The sequence below is a fragment of the Musca vetustissima genome, unplaced genomic scaffold, assembly GCF_032173495.1.
Source record: "Musca vetustissima isolate MV318-11 ecotype Yass unplaced genomic scaffold, APGP_CSIRO_Mvet_v1 utg9679, whole genome shotgun sequence".
In the NCBI taxonomy this organism is placed as follows: Eukaryota; Metazoa; Arthropoda; class Insecta; order Diptera; family Muscidae; genus Musca; species Musca vetustissima.
In genome coordinates this window covers 302,151-316,729 of record NW_026880787.1, presented here as the reverse complement: position 1 = coordinate 316,729, position 14,579 = coordinate 302,151, and the positions used below count along the sequence as shown (strand labels likewise).

The 14,579-nt window shown below is 34.0% G+C and overlaps 2 protein-coding genes across 2 annotated transcripts; one reads left to right on the top strand and one right to left on the bottom strand.

The window, feature by feature from the left end:
- Positions 1-2,693: 2,693 nt before the first annotated feature.
- Positions 2,694-7,499, top strand: LOC133326625 (GPI ethanolamine phosphate transferase 3). The gene is made up of 6 exons (XM_061535257.1): positions 2,694-2,846; positions 2,918-3,561; positions 3,619-3,802; positions 5,062-6,673; positions 6,733-7,217; positions 7,305-7,499. The coding sequence occupies exons 1-6, from the start codon at positions 2,694-2,696 to the stop codon at positions 7,497-7,499; spliced, it is 3,273 nt and encodes a 1,090-aa protein (XP_061391241.1).
- Positions 7,500-11,259: 3,760 nt separating this feature from the next.
- On the bottom strand, positions 11,260-12,141 carry LOC133326624 (vesicular integral-membrane protein VIP36-like; the record flags this gene model as incomplete). Its single annotated transcript, XM_061535256.1, has 1 exon — positions 11,260-12,141. A coding segment is annotated over one exon (882 nt), but the record flags the coding sequence as incomplete, so codon positions are not given.
- Positions 12,142-14,579: the final 2,438 nt, after the last annotated feature.

The window sequence follows — 14,579 nt, the reverse complement described above, 5'->3', positions numbered from 1 at the left end:
AGTCGTGCACTATACACTCAAAAGCAGTTCTTGGTTGCAAGTCCGCTCAGCATGATATACAACGGATTGTTAATTTATGTTGGGTTCCAGGACATAGCAACATAGAAGGAAACGAGAGTGGGCTCACAATCGTCCAATAGGCTATTTCATTGACAAAATCCGCTTGTTCTACGGCGAGGTAGTCGGTAACAGATGGTTAAGAGAACCTGGTTGCAAAATCTCAAAAGTTATCTGGCCTGAATTCTCTCGCCGAAGAATTTTTTCGTTGTTGTCACATAATAAAGAGCTAAGCAAAATGCTCGCGTTGAGCCATCCGTTGCATTATGTGTTATCGAAAATACAGCAACCACAAGGAAACGATAACACAAACGCTCGAAGTTGTTGTGCGCTGAGCTTCGGAGTTAAATATATTTTAACATTTTGCGTGCGTTAAGGGCTAAGCAGAATGCTCGCGTTGAGCCATCCGTCGCGTTATATGTTATCGAAAATACAACAACCACAAAGAAACGATAATACAAACGCATATCGTTTCCTTGTGGTTGTTGTATTTTCGATAACATATAACGCGACGGATGGCTCAACGCGAGCATTCTGCTTAGCCCTTTAACGCGATAACAAAAAACGCTCAACGCGAACATTCTGTTTAGCCCTTAAGAGAGATCAAAATCATTGTGGGGATCATAACAGTTCACTTCAGGATTAGATCTCTCACTTCGAAATGAAACTCCAGCGGAGAGGATTGCTGCCGTCTATGTGAGGACGAAGAAGAGCTAGAAACAATTGAACATATCCTCTATAGATGTCCATCGCTTTTCCTCAAAGATCAAAAGTCGACTTCGACTTTTTGACTTTTCAATACAAAAACCCGATTAATCGATTAGTCGAAAGTCGATCTACTTATCCCTAATCATAATTTGCCTAAACCTCATTCGTAAACAGCACGGTTTCCATTTAGTCTCTATCCCACCTCATTCGTAAACTTTCGGTTATACCATTTTGAGTTCATCTTTATCGGCCATTTTGTCTTCTCCTCCCATTCGTTCGTGGAACGTTTTTCAATTTTTTCAGTCGTCGTTTTTATTTTAGCTCCGTTCCAAAACCTAAAAGAATCTACTAATTTTACAAAACTTTTTACTCGAAAACCGTCCCTGAACCCATAAAACTGGTAAAGCATTGAATCAAATTTAAGAGAGCACAAAAAAATGGCTTTCTCTTTGTAAACATTTTGTTATGTTGATTTTGAAGTATTGCCATCTAATTTTGGCATATTTACTAGATTTGCGTTCCCGAACTTTTCAAATTATTTTGTACTCTGAGACTTGAAATGTTTCCCTTTTACTAGCTTTACTATTAAACAAGTGAAAAAGCGTTAAGTTCGGCCGGGCCGAACTTTGGATACCCTCCACCACAGGTATACTGACAGGTATTTGAAATGAAAAAGTGGACCGATATTTATAATTTTAAATAGCGATATTTGGTACCCAATATGAACCCACTGTACCAAATTTCAGCGAATTCGGTTGAAAATCGCGCTTAAGAACCTCAAAATACCGAAAATTTGGGGTGCCTTTATATGGGGGCTACCAGAAAAAGTGGGCCGATATTTATAATTTTTAGTAGAGATATTTGGTACGCAATATGAACCCAATGTACAAAATTGCAGCGAATTCGGTTGAGAAGCGCGCTCAAGAACCCCAAAATACCGAAATTGGGGGGTACCCTTATATGGGGGATATCCGAAAAAATTTACCTATATTTAAATTGAAAAAAAATAAAAATACCAAAAAATACTGAAAATTAGGAGGTACCGTTATATGGGGGCTACAAGAAAAAGTGGACCTATATTTATAATTTTTTGTGGATACATTTACTACAAATTCGCTTGAAAAACGCCCTCAAGAACCCCAAAATACCGAAAATTGGGGGGTACCCTTATATGGGAGCTATGCCTAAACGTGGACCGATATATCCCATCTTCGAACTTGACCTGCCTGCAGACAAAAGACAACCCTATGCAAAATTTCAACACCCTATCTCAATTCCTTCAGAAGATAGCGTGATTACAACAGACGGACGGACATGGCTAGATCGTCTTAGAATTTTACCCTGATCAAGAATATATATACTTTATAGGGTCGGAAATGAATATTTCGATGAGTTACAAACGGAATGACAAAATTAATATACCCTCCATACTATGGTGGAGGGTATAAAAAGTACTGGAACAGACCATTTGTTGGCGAAGGTTTGCGTACGACGTCGCTTGAGTCTTGGCAGAACGACGATTAACAAGCGAATTTTATGAAGGCTGGAGTCTGGGAGGCTTCCCACTGTTCTTTTGAATCTCTCTCTCTCTCTCTCTTATTATTTTTTTTTTTTCGTTTTTCCATATATAGTTCCTTTGCTCCATATAGTTCCTTTGCTCTTTATAGTTCCTATGCTCCAAATAGTTCCTTTGCTCCATACAGTTCCTTTGCTTTAAATAGTTCAAAAAAGGAACTGGATCAGAGAAAGGAATTATATTAATTAAAGAACTGGAACTAGTTCCGTTCGTTCCTTTCTCGGAATAGTTCCAATGAACTAGTTCGTTCCGGAACTACCCAACTCTAGCATTTGCCCTAGGAAGGTGGTGTCATTTGGTTGCGGGCGGTGTCCGATTTTCTCGTTATTTCGTTAATTAAAAAACTTAAAATATGAAGTTTGCTTTGAGCTATGTTTTGATGCTGGCATGGATTGCTTATTTAATTTCATCTGGAGTGTATTTGTTCTCTCGTGGTTTTCTACTATCGCGAGTCTCAAAGACGGACGTCAGTAGCTGCCGGCATTTGTCAACAGATCCAAATGACGTAAGTATTATTTGTTTACATTAATTCTTTCCAAGAGCTCCCAACTAAGAACTATACTATGTTGATTTCAGGAATATTTTTTAACGGAAGCCGTTGTCGATGAAATTTTCAAAGATGTGAATGCATCATCAAATTTATGTCTTCCACAAAAGTCAAAAGTGATTATTTTGTTAATTGATGCCCTTAAATACGACTTCGGAGTATACAAGGAGAATGTAACAGAACCATTACCATATGAGAATAAATTGGGCGTGTTGAACGATTTAATTAATAATGAGCCGCATCACGCTCGTCTTATGCGCTTTAAAGCTGATCCGCCTACTACAACATTGCAACGTTTGAAGGGGTTGACCACCGGCAGTTTACCAACATTTGTTGACATTGGGTCGAACTTTGCCTCTCCGGAAATTAATGAGGACAACATCATCGATCAGATGGTGAAGAGTCACTTGCCAATTGTTTTCATGGGCGATAGCACGTGGACAGATTTATATCCGAATCGTTTCAAACGCTCTTATTCCTATCCAAGTTTTGATATATTCGATTTGGACACAATTGATCGCAAAATTGAGAAGCATTTACCAAAGGAATTGCAAAAGGAAGATTGGCAGGTGTTGATTGCACATTTTTTGGGCGTAGACCATTGCGGACACAAACATGGACCCCTTCACGAGGAAATGTCTCGTAAACTTAAAGAAATGAATGACATTATAAGGTATGTTTTCGTTTTTGTTTAATTTAATGGAATTATAAAACATGTTTGCTTTCTTAGAAACGTTGTATCCCAGATGAGCGATGATACAACCCTACTTGTGATGGGTGATCACGGCATGACTATATCTGGCGATCATGGTGGAGATTCTAATGATGAAACCAATGCCCTTCTTTTTGCATATACAAAGAAGACTAATTTTTTAAATGGTGAATACGGTTCTGATACTGATGTTATGCAGCAGGTAATCTCGACTAAGATAAGATAAGTGACAAGTATTACTGCGCCATAGATATGTTTTGAGATATGTATTTCATAGTTGTCATTGTGCCACAATATCATGTTTTGCTCTAAATCGTTATCTGTTTTAAATTCAGTTTTATTCTGTTTAACGTTTCTCACAGGACGCTGAATTAAGAAAATATGAGTAATTAATTAAATTTTATATGTATGCTAGTTACATTTTTCCCCTGATCGTACAACGCTCATTTTTATGGGTAATGCCTATTTGGGTACACAAACTAATTTCAAAAAATATTTATAATTGAGTTATAAATTTTTGATGTTATATATCCACATTCACGTGGAATTTTTAAAGTATATTTAGTCTATGTGAATACCAGGACAAGCCATGACATACGGTGTAAATCTCAATAAGATCTATTCAGCGGTTTTTGAGTCTATTGTGAACACACACAGCGTATTTTGCTGCTTTTTACATGGGTATTTCCGGAAAAAGGTCAATCAAAGCGGCAGAGTTTTGTTGTCTTAATTATGCTTAGATAAGCAAAGATACGGAAAAACGTATAAAAAAAAAATTTGTCAATGTTTCTTCTTGTTATTAACATAAATACTAATATAAATGCAGATACTGAAAAAATGTCGCGTAAGACCAAATTTAAAAGGGCAATAATAATGCTTGATATTTCTTATTTATGTCAAAAATCTTTATTATTATTTATGTCAATATCGCGTGTATGACCGCACGTTTGTGGCATTTATCCCAAAAGATAAAAATTGGAGGCTCTCAATTGTTTTTTAACACTGAAATGTACTACAAAAAAAGTAAGAAGTTGAAAAACAGTTTAGTCTTGAGGTGTAAAGATTAATAAACTCACATACCGTGACCATGACCATGGCGATAGACCATATTATAGACCCGATGCGGCTTCCTTATATATCCACTTCTGTTGTTGCTGCTGTGAATGCCAGAACAGCCCGATAGGTTTCCTTTTTTCATGAAAATATAAAATCCTTAATACATCCATTTTATACCACATTCCGTTTGACCTGATTCCTGCCTCTTCAGAACTCCTATCATTTGTATTACCAGTATTTCTGATATGTTGAGCTAATATATTTTTTGCTAGTATCTCTCTGGCTTTCCGTTTCATTGCAACTTCGATAATGTAGCTCATCTCGAAACAAAAATAAATAAAAACATTACTTGAGTGGTAAAAAGGCATAAAGTTTGAAACTGAATATTTTTTATTGTTGTTTTAGATTGATCTTGTACCAACACTCGCAACAATACTGGGCATACCAATACCGTATTCAAATTTGGGTTTAATAAATTTTAATATTGTTCCTGATGTCGCTGTACCCCACATGACCAAATTGCAGAGTCTGATTTTACACGTATGGCAAAATGCGCAGCAAATCTACACTTACTTCTACAATTATGCCGTTGAAAATAAACGCAGTTTTAACGTGGAAGAAATGGATCGCATGGACACCGAATTTATACTGCTGACACATCGCGTCAAATCAATATACAATGAAGCTGCTTTTAAATCATTTATTGGAGATCTAAATGTGCATCTTAGACAAATTCTCAGTACCTGCCGCGAGTTGTGGGTCAAATTCGATGCAACACAAATGTCTCAAGGGCTTTTAGTGACATTCTTTTCGGTGTTCTTCTCTTTCATACTGATAACCAATACGCCTGCAGGAAAATTATCGAATATTTTCACAGCCAAAGAGTTGGGTTACACGTATTTGTTAAATATTGCCGCTGGTGTTTTTGGATATCGTTACTATAAGAATTTTTCCTTCAAAACTGAGGAACACGCTATAATATTCTTCACGAATGTGATAAGTTCGTTGATTCTTGTATTTCATATGGTCCAGAATTGGTATATCATTGCCCTCAGTTGGTCTAAAGTAAAAAGATTTGTGAATATGCCGACGCGCGCGGTCCTAATCATACTGATGTCAATCTGCTATTCAAATAGTTTTGTCGTCAATGAGGGCCACGTCCTATCCTACTTGCTTGTATGTGTGATTATACTGATGGCATACGAATTGCTGCAAAAGAGTATACGTGTTGACTTCAAAACAAAATTCAAGCCACATCAATTTTTAAAGTCAACTGCCTTTAAGCTGCTTTTGGCCAGCATTTTGGCAGTGTCGTTAATACGGTTTGCGACCACATTCTTCCGATGTCGAGAAGAACAAGGTAACTGCATGGATTTTACTAACAACTCGTCCGCTGGAGGTTTTTCTTTAAAAAGGCCATCGAGTGCCAAATCGTATATTCTTTCCATTGTAATTGTCGTATTGTACACTACACTTAGTCGGATTTATTTGCGATCTTGTGGTAATTTAACCGGCATGTCAGCGAATATATTAATGGCTCGCTATGGACCCACGGTAGCTAGTATATGTGCTGGCGGACACATACTGCTTTCCAATAGCGCTATTAAAAATATCGATCGGACCCACATCGATATGATGGCCTTGGTAGTATACGCATTGTTGGTTATTCAAATTATTGTTGTTACCATTTCTCCATTAATGGTCTTCGTCTTGCCACAGAAAAATAAATCAAGCATTTCTGTGCGTAATACCGATAGCATTATTCCCGAAATATTTAAGAAAATGAAAAGTATGTATCAAGGAGATGATGCAGAACGACGTAGTGATATACCAGTTGTTTATGGCCTAGCTACGATATATTCTTCCGTACTCATATCGTTTGGAACATTTCTTACTATGGTCCTAGTTATCCTTCTGGAGCCTAAATCCTGTTCTGGAATCGTTGTGTGCATAGCCGTGGCAGCTATAATATTGTCCTTACATGCAATCCTGCGTTATAGAACGGCTGTTAACTTTGGTAAGATATTGCAATCAATGAATAATATTTATATTACATATATATGTATTCATATTTAGAAACTTGCCTGCAGCCAACATTTACTGCCATAGTTGGATGGTTTCTATTGGGACATTTCTGCTTCTTTGCCACATCACATCAGACAACACTTTCGCAGATTGACTGGCGAGCGGCATTCGTTGGTCGTTCAACAAATATAGGACAGTCACACTTCATATCTGGAATACTAGTTATTCTCAATACGTTCTGTGGACATATTTTGTTCTCCAGTATGTATGTATTACTGTCCACAGAAACATTTTCGATTTTCGCTTTGTTCCCTACTTTAATAAAAACAAATGCGAATCGAGAAAGAAAGGTGGAAGGCAATAACACTGCGAAATCAACATCCTCAACATATGATCGTTCCTTGAGTGAAATTTCAAACGAATGTGTTGGATTCGATATGACACGTGGCGAGTTGGTTTTGTTCGAAAACGAGAACGTATTCATTGCAACTCTTTTTAAGGTCGCCATTCAGTTGTATATTTTGCAGGGTACTAAGGTAAATAACATTCATCGTTCATTATCTGACAACGATGTACATAGTGTGTGTTTATATAATAATATATAATATTTCTTATTCTTCCAGATATTCTGTGCTATGTTAGCGTGTACTATTCACTGTCGACATCTAATGGTTTGGAAAATATTTGCTCCTCGCTTTATATATGAGAGTATTGCAACATTTGTCTCACTACCAGCGATTATTATCGGATTTTTGCTGATACTTCGCATCCATAAAGGTGTCGAAAGATTGATATCTAAAATCAACAAAGACAAGTAGTTATAGAAGTATTGTATTTATTGAAAGCTACATTTAGATAATTATTTATTACTTGACAAATTATTCAGTGTTTTTGTTTATAAGGATTTTTAGTATTGTTTTCATAGTTCAATACAATTACTTTGTAAAACACGTGTCATTTTAGCATTTAAGACTTTTACTTTGTACAAAATAACCCAATAATTAATTTGATATTTTTTGTTTTAATTGGGTGGCAAATTTTCGTAATAACTATTTTTAGGGCATCCCCATATAACGAAACCTTTCAAGTTTCGGGGAATTAGTTCTTATTTGATATGAGCGGTTTCAGGTATTTGGAATGTCTTCCTCGTGGTAGAGGGTTTCTAACCGAATTAGTTTTTATTTGATATGAGCGGTTTCAGGTGTTTTGAATGTCTTCCTCGTGGTAGAGAGTATAAAAACTTCTGTCCGGCCGAATAAAAGTTATCGAATTTGGAAAAGAGAATTTTTGATCCAAGGTGTTGCATTTGGTTAAAGCACGTTATACATGGCTTCAATATACATATATGGGAAATTACAAAAATCTTTTAAATTCCTTGAAACTGTGGTTTGCAAAGTTATAACTCGCGAAATATGAACATATTGCATATAATTTAAATTCATTTCTATAAAATGATGTGTTCTTGTCAACATTTAAAAATATTGGTAATAAATAATAAGTTGCGTGGAAGCTGTGATGGTGGTAATGTTAAAAAATGGGCGAAAATGTGTTGAAGCCAACGAGTTTTTTGTGTTCCTTTCTGATTTGTGGCTAAACTACACAACGCACACACATGTGATCAGTGCCTAAGTTGCAGAATACGCCATGGGCAATATGATTCTAATGTATGATTTTTCGATATAATCCACCCAAAATGGATGCTGACATTTTGAAGCCGGATTTTCGATGTTTTCTAATTTTTCTTATAATTAGGACGCGCATCCAGGTAACGGACTAAACTAATTATAGGATTGTAGAACTCGTGATTTTGCTTCGTTTAGTGTATATCTCATGAATGTGCTCACCGTAGCTTCTTTGCAATTGGGTTCCAAAGACGAAAATTTGGTGCGTAAATTTTTATGAAAAACATATTTTTGGAGTCTTAAGAAAGTCCATTCAGATTCCTTGGAACCCCGCGTGATTTTTACCTGTCGGATCTAATGAGCCCATACATGTTCAATTCCGCCCAATAAAACGGCGAATATAGGTACCTTGGAAAAGCTTATATTGACAAATTCGCGAATATAATCGCGTTTATCTTCGAATTGATTTCACATACATTCATTCTTGTGTTATCATATTATCGAATCTGTGTGTAAATAGGTCAAAAATATATCGATACGCGAATAATATGCGTATTTTACCCAAAATCGATTGTGGAGGCACATCTGCGGTTCTTAACCGATCCTTTTAAAATAGGTGTCCTTTTGTGTATTTTATTAGGAGATTACTGAAATCGGATGCGCATAAAAATCGTATGCACGTTGCGCTATTTTTAGTCATTTTAGGGTTTTTGCATAGTAAGGTGCATCGAGCGGCACACTTTGGCCGCTTAATGAAACCTCGAAAAATGCATAATTATTGGAAGAGATTGATTCGGTTTATACGAAAACCGCATGCGCATCAACTGATTTCAACTAATACGCGAACTGTACGCTTTTTAATATTCATAATTTTTATATACTGTAACGTGTCATCACGTGTTGTAGAAGATCGTCACGTGTTGTAGAAGATTAGATTTTCAGATATTTTCATGCTTTTATTTGTTTTTCGCGACTATTAAACCGTATTTTAATATCATTTAACTAGTATGCCAAGGAAACAAATGTGTTTAACCATATGTCAAGAAATTCGCGATTTACGACAAATAGAATTTAATTTATATTTGAAATACAAGATTTAAACCCGCTATAACTTTTGTGCGCAGCATCCGAATTTGTGAACGCGAACAGATTTTGAATCAGCATATTTTCCTTAACCTATGTACCAAAAATCATGAATGTGCTCGCAAAAAAAAAAATGTTCAAATTTTAAAGGAATTTTGTAATTTCCCGTATGTATATGTAGGTGGTTAAAGTGCTACAGCAGAGTTTTTCCTAAACTATGTTTATCTGATAGAAAATTGTTGCTTTCGTATTTAATTACGTATTATTTTTTACTTTTTTCCTTCTCAGTTCAATGTTTTTTTTTAAGTGAATCCTTTCTTTCGTTAAACATTTTTTTTGCATTCCAACAATCATTTCAAACATAAATAATGTATTTTATTACATACAAAAAATATTATAAATTTCCGTAAATTCATACCATAATTCATACCAAAATGGCTTAGGGGGACCCCCCCCACCCCATTCTCGGGGTCAAAAATGTTTATGATTTAATTCGAATCTACTCTAATTCAAGAATGTCCCTAAAAAATTTCAAGTGAAAATTAAAAGTAAAAGGGAGGGATATTGGACTACTAAAAAATATTATGCCGAACAAATTACAAAAAAAAAAAAAAAAAAAAATGTTGATTACTAATAATTGGATTATGACTACTCCAGTAGGAATGGGATGGATGTTAATCCACTTCAAAAAAATTGTTATATATAATTATGAATTGTATTCTGTAGGTCGATTCAATAACTTATAACGATCCGACATTCGACAATTTTGTCTACACATAAAATCGTTTGCAGTAACGAAAATGTTATTCTGTAAAAATGTAGACAAATTGTCGATAAACTTTCAAAAAGCTTTTTATTTTGAACATTTTGAAAACAAAATACAAACAAATTTTGAACAAAACAAGGCATGTTCAATATTGAAGAATATTTGTAGATATTGAAGAATATTTTTAGTGTTGTTTATTAACAACATTTTAAACAATTGTTGTTAAAAACTGTTATAGAATAAAAATATTGTTTTTTTAATTCTATAATATTTTATCGATTTGAGAATTGTTTAATTTTGATAGTGAATCGACCCACTGATCTAATTAAATTGTATCACAATTTCAAAAAAATATACATATAATAATGAATTGAATTTGAACTACTCCAAATTTTGAATTTGAACTACTTCCTCCTTTTCCTGAACAATTCCCATCGGATGGTGTCATACAGTGGGTATGATCGAAATTTATTGTTCAATAAAAACTCAGTCGATATCGACTGACATAATTTGTCCCTGCGGCATATTATAGATTGTTCTATTACGACACACAGCTTCTGTATGATCTAAATAAGCTTGTTCATTTCTCAGAACGTTTTCTACTTTGGGATTCCTTTACTTTCTGTATGGTTACTAGAATTTTACATGGTGTTGAGCAGAGTTATCCTCTCCAGTTGTTAAAGTATTTCAAGTCGTCATTTTTGATATTGTGGTTCAGCTACAACGTAAGTTCCCCTTATGGGAAATTATGTTCCAAATGTCGTCCTATTTTTCTCTGTTCTTGGACTACGGACAATGTTTCCTTCGTTACTTGGTGATATGTTAAAATATGATTACACTTTAAAACTTCTGTAAGCGACCAACATTGTCACGAAACTCAAAATCTTAATGTTTTCAATGTAATTACATACTTGTAATGTAAACGTGCTTAGAGCTCATATAGTACAGGTCAATAGTACAGGCACGGCATGACATTTTTTTCACAGTTGTTATTATAGTCTAATTAAATATATATAGGTATATGCGTAATTTAATAAAAATATTTTTTTATACGAAAAAATATTTTTTAGACGAAAAATCTAAACAGAAAACAAAATACTTAATTACCTAATTTTTATAAAAAATACCCAAGAAGAATAAACATATTAATAATAATTTCAAATGATATGGAGTTTTTCTGTATAAATGACAATGTATATGGGCACTGGGAATGATATCATCAGGCGTTTCCAAATCGTAAACTTTGAAACTCAAAATATCATGATTGTCGGACATATCACCTGTTGTTGCCGATAGACCAAAGAAATAACGCGTGGGCAATTCAACATTATTTACAACAAAACAATTTTTCCATTCATTGCGATTTTCCAGATCAGTTGATACCGATAGAATATCGTTTTCGTAACATATCGCCACATGTGTATCGAAATTAAAATTACGGAAGTGAACCTCACATCCAGCCAATTGGGTGTGAGTACCATCACGATCATGATTGTAGCTAATAGTGCCGTTGTTTACCATGGCGCTCAAATAGGGATGTTGATGATTATATGTGTCATTGTGATTACTGTAGGTATCCAAAATAACCGCCAAGCCGGAAAAATGATCTTTACTACCAAAAACCGGTCCCGGTTGCATACGTTCCTTGGTATACCAAATAGCGAAGCCATTACCAAAACGTTCAGTACCCTTGCCATGGACCTTAAATGTTACATGAACTTCCCATTTTTTTGTTAAACATGGCGAATAGTTCCATAGGGCACCGCTCTTCGATTGTAGATCCGGCGTGAGCCGAATGTAATTGCTTGTCATCACTGTGTGACCAAGAAAGTCCCAATTGGCAAGATTCACGCCAACTCCCTGGAATGGTGGAACCAATGAGTGTTCCCTCTTCATGTATTCATTGGTGCTAACAGCACACTCAGACACCAGCACAAATATCAGCGTCGTTTTTATGCATTCCATTAATGACATTTTGTAATCAATAAATGATAGTTGTTAATTAAAGTAATATATAGTTGGTTGGTTATTATTGTTTCTTATCACAAAACAATTAGCTGCACAATATTAATATTTGCATTGGAGAAAATAATAGAAATTTTCTATACAACTTGACAGAAAAAATAAAATAAAGATGACAGATTATACAAATATATGACAGATAAATAGAAACAATCAAAAAATATGTTGTCCCCTAAAAAGAGGACCTCATTTAACTTTTCGCGTATTGTCGTGGATGGGTAGAATGTTTCTTGCTGTGTATTTAAGCTGTTGTAGACGTAGTGTTATCGCCTGATGTAATATTTATTTTTCCTTTTTGAGTATTTCAATTTGATTTTGATTACAGAATAGGTCTACAGTTCTTCTTTTGTTTCTGAAGTTCTAACGAGAGTTTCCATTTTCTAATAACACATGTGATCTATTTGGTTGCGAGTATTACACTCGGTGATGTCAATAATTATTTATCTCCTGTACGGGATTATGGAGCCACAAATGACCAGCTAAAATGTTTTACACAGTTCTATGAGTCGCTCACCTTTACTAAATTATAAGAAATATTTTATTCGTCATACGGTAGGGTCCCTCAGCATAATTTTAGAAAATTTGACTAAACATATAGCCTTATTCTGGATGTCAATTCCACGTGAATTTACTCGTTCTTCCCCTTCGACTTATTCTGAACAACATTTTCTTGTGAATTTTTTCGCATTCTCTCTTTCGCCTTATTCTGAATGAAGTTCGAAAGCGAAAAAATCCGCTTTGGGGAAAAATTAGGTATTCTGGCTTACAGGGAGTAGGAGAATGAGATGAAATTTTGTGCGAAATTTTTCGCTAATAAATTCAAAGGGAGCTGACCACAAAAATATAAGTATTAAATATTTTTAATAAACATATTTACACAATGATAGTAAGCAAATTTTTAACTGGAAAACAACAAATAAAATGCCATTGTCTGATGAGCCGCTTAACAGTGAAAAATCATGAAAGAACAAAAATAAAGCTACACAATATACATATATATAGCTACACAATATACATATATATATCGTGTGCATGATTTGAAGGGAGAAATAAAGAAGTAACAAATCATAATTAAATAAAAAGACGCACAATTATGTAGTGAAATAATAAACTGTGAATTAATTCAATCGTAGATTTCTTCCCATTATTCGTTGTGTTTTTGCTATCATAAAAAATGTTATTTTATTTGTAATCTCTTGTAGTTGTTGCACCAAATTGCATCAAATCAATGAACAGCTGTTTCATATGCCATATTTTTAAACTTTAATTTATTTTCTTTTAATTACAAAGCATTTATACAGCGGATTATTGATATTCCACATTTGTATAGTTATAAAGTTTAAATAACAATAAAAAGTAAACATTTTTAACAAAAAAAAAAAAAAAAAAAAAATCAATAAATAAAATATTAAAAAATATTGCAAAATTAAATTACTATGGGGCAACACACATTGCAACTTAAATTACAATATTGCAACACACATTACAACATAAATTACAATATGGCAACACAAATCTTTTTCCAACCACCATTTTCGAAAATTCGAATCCGCATCTCGCATTTTTTGCGTCTCCCTGTGCATCAGAGATGACCCGTCAGAAACAGTGACGTAAATGACATAAATTTTCGACGTATAATACATACGTCAGAAACGTCGGAAACCCACCCATAACCATTAGGTTTTTGACAAAATACCTATTTCCATTAATGAATTTGGAAATTACGTATGCTTTACTGAAATCCATATCAAATTTCAAAAATTTTTTCTCCAAAAGGTTTAGAATTTTGTATTAGTTCTAGTAAGGAATAGACAGAAATATGTAAAAATAATATATATTCTTGAAAATAACGGTATATGGTAATAATATTCGAATTTTCTACATTTATTACATTTTAGACAGGTATATGACGTTTTCGACGTTTACACCTTTTTGACAGTCGAAACCCTAAAAATTCGTCATACGGACCATCCCTGCTGTGCATTCAGAATAAGGCGAGAATGTGAAAGCGAAAATTTTTTTACATGCGAGATATCTCCCAATAAATATCCAGAATAAGGCTGATATTGTCATATTCAATGACCAGTTGGAAATTGCCTTCATATCACATTTAGATGTTTCCGTTGCTTACTATTTTCTATGTTGTATTTAAAAATGAAAGCAATACATTTTTTGTAAAGAAATGTTTTTGTTTTTTATTTGTATTTATTAATTTTGCTTTAATCTTCGAAACGAAAAATAATAAGTATTATCAATTATCATATTATTAATCATATTAATATTTTTATATTTATGTATGTCTCTACTAATCTTATTTATAGTTATTTCAATAATATAATTATTTTCAAAATTAAAATTTTATATTTTTATTCTGCATGTTTTGCCCTTAATGGATAGTCATTAAA

Excerpts from the sequence above, each read along its gene's own strand:
- LOC133326625 (XM_061535257.1), top strand. The coding sequence starts at position 2,694 with ATGAAGTTTGCTTTGAGCTATGTTTTGATGCTGGCATGGATTGCTTAT. Across the intron at positions 3,562-3,618 it reads GAAATGAATGACATTATAAG|AAACGTTGTATCCCAGATGA; the intron begins GTATGTTTTCGT and ends TTGCTTTCTTAG. Across the intron at positions 3,803-5,061 it reads ATACTGATGTTATGCAGCAG|ATTGATCTTGTACCAACACT; the intron begins GTAATCTCGACT and ends TTGTTGTTTTAG.